Raw genomic sequence first — 4,676 nt, 5'->3', positions numbered from 1 at the left:
TTCATTGGTTCGCGGTTTCGCACATATGCACAATTTTGAACATTGTTCCTTGGCAATTTTATATTTCTAGCCGTTTGTACACACCAGCAAGCCACTGAGAAATGCAAAATTTGCATTTTATTTGTTAATTTAAATATATTCTTGATGGTTGCTTTAGATATGTCCAACAACTTGTTCGCTTAATGTCTATTGATGACAATTGTTATATTAAAAATTGAGACAGAAATTGTGCAGGGTGGACATTTTCTTCATCTAAAAAATCTATCGCAGCCAATGTTTGAAGACAATTATTGCTGCTTACATTATTGTGCACTATCAGAAAATGAATTTGTTTTCTGTGTTTTGCATGTTTGCCTTGACATCGTGATACTTTACGTAAATGAATAAATTTTTCCCACTGTTTTCTTTCTTTTTTTCCATCGGGGCATTATAGTTTGAAGGTTGCTGTAAAGCGTATTCACGTTTGGAGAATCTGAAAACCCATTTGCGATCACATACAGGTGAAAAGCCGTATACATGTGAATATCCGGGGTGTAGCAAAGCGTTTAGCAATGCCAGTGACAGGGCCAAACATCAAAATCGCACCCACAGCAATGAGGTACGTTGGTGTTAAATCAAATTAAGTAGTCAATACTTTCAAAGACGTCAAGTAATCTTTCCATTGATTAAAATCTTTAAATTATTTCAGAAGCCATACATTTGCAAAGCTCCCGGCTGTACAAAACGGTACACCGACCCTAGCTCACTACGTAAACATGTTAAAACTGTGCATGGAGCTGAATTTTATGCGAATAAGAAGCATAAAGGTTCAATGCATGATACGGACAATACTAATGGAAGCAATGGTACTAGTGGTGTGAAAAGTCACGGTGCAAGACAACGCCATCATCAATTGGATATAAGTCCACGAAGCGATGAGTTCCTTTCTGCCAAAAATACTAGCATGTCAAGCCCCAGTATTAAATCTGAATCAGATCCAAATTCACCATCTCAACTGTCAATTCATAGCCCAATTCCTGTGGCTGGTCAACAAGCTCATCAGCATCTCAAGACTTTTAAAGCAAGCAATAGCGGAAACCACAGACAAGGAATGTGCGTTAAGGGCAGGTATAGCATATCAGAAGACTATAATCCCGGACAAGCTGACGATGTTTGGTCATTTGATGATGATTTAGACGCTGCCGAATTGCCAATTGTCTTGAGAGCTATGGTTAGTATTAGCACCAATTCAAACGGGAATTCAGCATATGGAAATGCAACTGTCGCGGGAAATACGAGCGCTAGCGGCTTATCATCAATGCAACAACGGTTCCGTTCACGTCTGCAAGCTAAAGCAGTCAATTTAAGTGCGTCCACCCTTTCAAATATACCGGAAACGAATTCTAGCTTGGGTATCGGCATTGGAGAACTCAATGAACGTATAAACGAATTAAAAATGTAGTGTGGAACTTCTCCAAAAAAAAAAGAACACAATGTGCCTTCAAATATATGCAACGAGTCAAATATGACAGAATAACATACTTGTGTATTCTACCCGAATAGTGTATGTTGTGGAAATAGGAGCAACCATATCAGTACAAGTAACCATTATTCAGGTATCTCATCGAATTTTAGACGTGAAAGTCAAACTTCCAATTCGAGTACATACTATTTCAGTATGCAAAGTCACCGTAGTAGCCATCCTTAATATCTACAATGCATCCCTGTTACAAGACTGATTCATTATATGATCCTATATCGCTGGGTTGTTCACAGCGCTTAAGCCAAATGCCTACAACAACCACCAGTGGCGGCGTAGGAATTTAATCAATGGCGGTAACTCCCAACACTATGGTTACTTTTAACAATCTTAATAACGATAGCAGTACACACATCAATAAATGCGACCTTCACTTTTTCCGAGAACAGTCGACTAAGTTGTAAAATTAATAGTAGTTTACCGCCACCACCTTCCTCTCATTTAATATCAACGCATTTACAAAAGATTAGACAGAGTTATCAATTGGATATAAGCTCACGAAAGGATGATTTCCTTTCTGACAAAAATATGATCATATCAAATTCCAGTTCACCAACTGACAGTTCACAGCGCAATTGCATAAGTCCATTACGGTATCACGACTTTTGAAACGGGCAATAAATTGAACCACGGGTAAGGACTGTGCGTTAAGGGCAAATGTAGCCTATCAAAATATTATGACCACATACAAGCTGAAGACGTTACCTTATGTCATGACGGTTTTGATCCTGTAAATTTATCAATTGTTTTGAAGTTGAAAAAGGATGAAGTTATTGAAACCAAAATGGTTTCGTTTTTATGAATTGCTGCAATGTCTTGTGTTGAATGTAATAATGTTTAATGATGGAAGCGCAGTTTACCCCTAAGCTGCTCGGCTTCAGTGCGCCAAGTGTTTTCGTCTCTTATAATGCCAATAAGTTTCGGTATAAGACTGTCCACAATCTTTATGCTTCAGGCGGATTGAACGCCTTGTATTTTCAGCGAGTTAAACGCTAAGTTGAATTGTTTGATAACAACTGAATTTCTTTATTTTCTTTGGCACTATTTATACTTAATTTCTACACTAAATTATGCTTATCTAAACAAAATTTATAATTGTTTACTTGTGGCATCGTGTTGCATTTCGTAATGCAATACTCACACTGGTGAAGTGTGACATAAATTTTATTTTTATTTTACCAAAAGAATTATGCTGAAGTTGCATAATTCTGTCACACTTCAAAGTAGATGCATACGATGGTATGCGATCACACTACAATCTATATCAAGTAGCTGACAATCACATAGGCCAAATGGTACCAATGTCTGACCAGGAAATGTCGAGATTGAACCCATAAGTAAAGCGCGAGCAGAAAAAACTGCACAACGGAATCCTTAGCATGGAATGGAGCATCAGTCTTAAGTTTTCCTGATATCATTAGCATAATATCCCCCGACGTTAGAATCTGTTTTAATTTTTCAAAGACTTTAAGCATTTTAATTTAATTTGCTGAGTCTGGATGGGATGTAGTTTACCACTTTACCTTTTGAGTATATCGATTAAAGGACTTACCATACTGGCATAGTTTCAAATAAAACCTCGATAGTAGTTGAGCAAACCTGGAAATAATTTAATTCCAAACAATGTAGTGACCAAAGGGTAATTTTTAATTGTATCAACTTTGGGTGAAAAGGCTTTAATATCTTCACATGATACAGAGAATTCCAAGTATTTGCTTCCAGTTTTACAGAATTTAGATATCCCGGTGAAGACTCCCATGTTTGCCTTACATAATTTTTTAAGAACCCAGTTAATGTGTGTGACATATTCTTCTTCCGTTTCGGAAAATATTATAACATCATCGAAATAAACATTAGGGAAATTTACCAGTTTGCTTCCAGGGAAAGTCATCTACTGCTCTTTGGAACATGCACTGGAACGTCATGTCTGCGCCCAAACAGTAGTCGACAAAATTCATATTTTCGGTTACTTACGGAAAATGCCTTTTATCTCGTTCAGCAAGTTAATTTGATGATACCCAGATTTTAAAATCGGGGTTATAAAATAGTGTTCCTTTCCCAAATTTGCTAGCATCAACATAATATTCGGTGCGTCAATTATGTTTTCATTAATCTTCCAAATATCTATTGGTAGGCGTTTCTTCTTAATGCCCTATTCATCGACACCATTCTTGATGACAACCCAGATGAGATTATTATAAGGTAGCCCTTTGGCTACCACTCTTTAGTGGTAGAATAACTTTGTGTTAATAGTTGTTTTTTATGTGTGGTTTGGACTGACTTTTTATGTTTGCTAAGAATGCAACCCGGCATTAGAGAGTTTGTTAAGTTCATGCACGAAGAGAATTGACAGCAAAAGATAGTGTTTGGATGTAATTTTCTTTGAGTTTTGACTTCATGCGTTTTTCGGTAGAGTAGGTAAAAAGATGGTGGGAAAAAAGGGAATCAAGAATAGCTAATATAACTAATGTCGGAATCGTGAAAAAAAAATTAAGATTGTAAAATAAGAAAGGGGAGAAGGATTAAAATGGTTAAAATGAAGTAAAAGATGAGGAAATTAATTTCCTCCCGTAAACGTCATGGACCAAAGGAGGTCACAAGCAGGGCGGGTATAGAAAGGCACAGAGGAATAAGAGATGCCAGTTCGATAGGTTAGGTTACGTCCGCCTGTGTATCTGCTAAAGAGTAAATACGTGCTGTTCTTTTAAAAAAATAGAACCCCTCCCTCATCTCTCGAGCTAACTAGATAAAGCACGTACATCTATATCATTCGCCGCCAATCCTCCTAAAGTGCTAGTTTCGTAATGTAATGGTTTTTTATAGACAGATAGAAAGGATATAGACGGTATCCGTTACATATAATATTTCAGAATTAAAAAACACCGCTACACCATCTGATGTGGGCACAGTTTGAAAAGATTGTAGGGCAGAGCATCTTCAGCATCAGCAAATGGCTTTAATCTACTTTTCACTAAGTTCCAAAAACTTTTTTTCAAAAAAAAAAACCTTTGCTTCATATCAAAGTCATGAAGTAATTTCCTTATTTTCAAATTAGGCCTTGCATTTACTCGGTTGGACCAATCGAAACTGATTATTCCGCCGAAATCACTTAAAGATTCTAATATCAAAAACGTGTTATCCTGAAACAAACTTGTTA

General features: G+C 36.8%; 1 protein-coding gene across 1 annotated transcript in view; it reads left to right on the top strand.

The window, feature by feature from the left end:
• Positions 1-1,444, top strand: part of LOC119643710 (transcriptional activator cubitus interruptus-like) — a 28,050-nt gene extending 26,606 nt beyond the window's left edge. Inside the window, exons 5-6 of the mRNA XM_038043138.1 lie at positions 434-598; positions 689-1,444. Of these exons, the coding sequence (XP_037899066.1) occupies positions 434-598; positions 689-1,441 (918 nt within the window). The 3' untranslated portion in view covers positions 1,442-1,444. The remainder of the gene's footprint in view (positions 1-433; positions 599-688) is intronic.
• Positions 1,445-4,676: the final 3,232 nt, after the last annotated feature.

The sequence above is a fragment of the Glossina fuscipes genome, unplaced genomic scaffold (assembly GCF_014805625.2).
Source record: "Glossina fuscipes isolate IAEA_lab_2018 unplaced genomic scaffold, Yale_Gfus_2 61541, whole genome shotgun sequence".
Classification (NCBI taxonomy): domain Eukaryota; kingdom Metazoa; phylum Arthropoda; class Insecta; order Diptera; family Glossinidae; genus Glossina; species Glossina fuscipes.
Note: the sequence above shows the minus strand (reverse complement) of the source record. Positions and strands in the feature narration are given on the sequence as shown.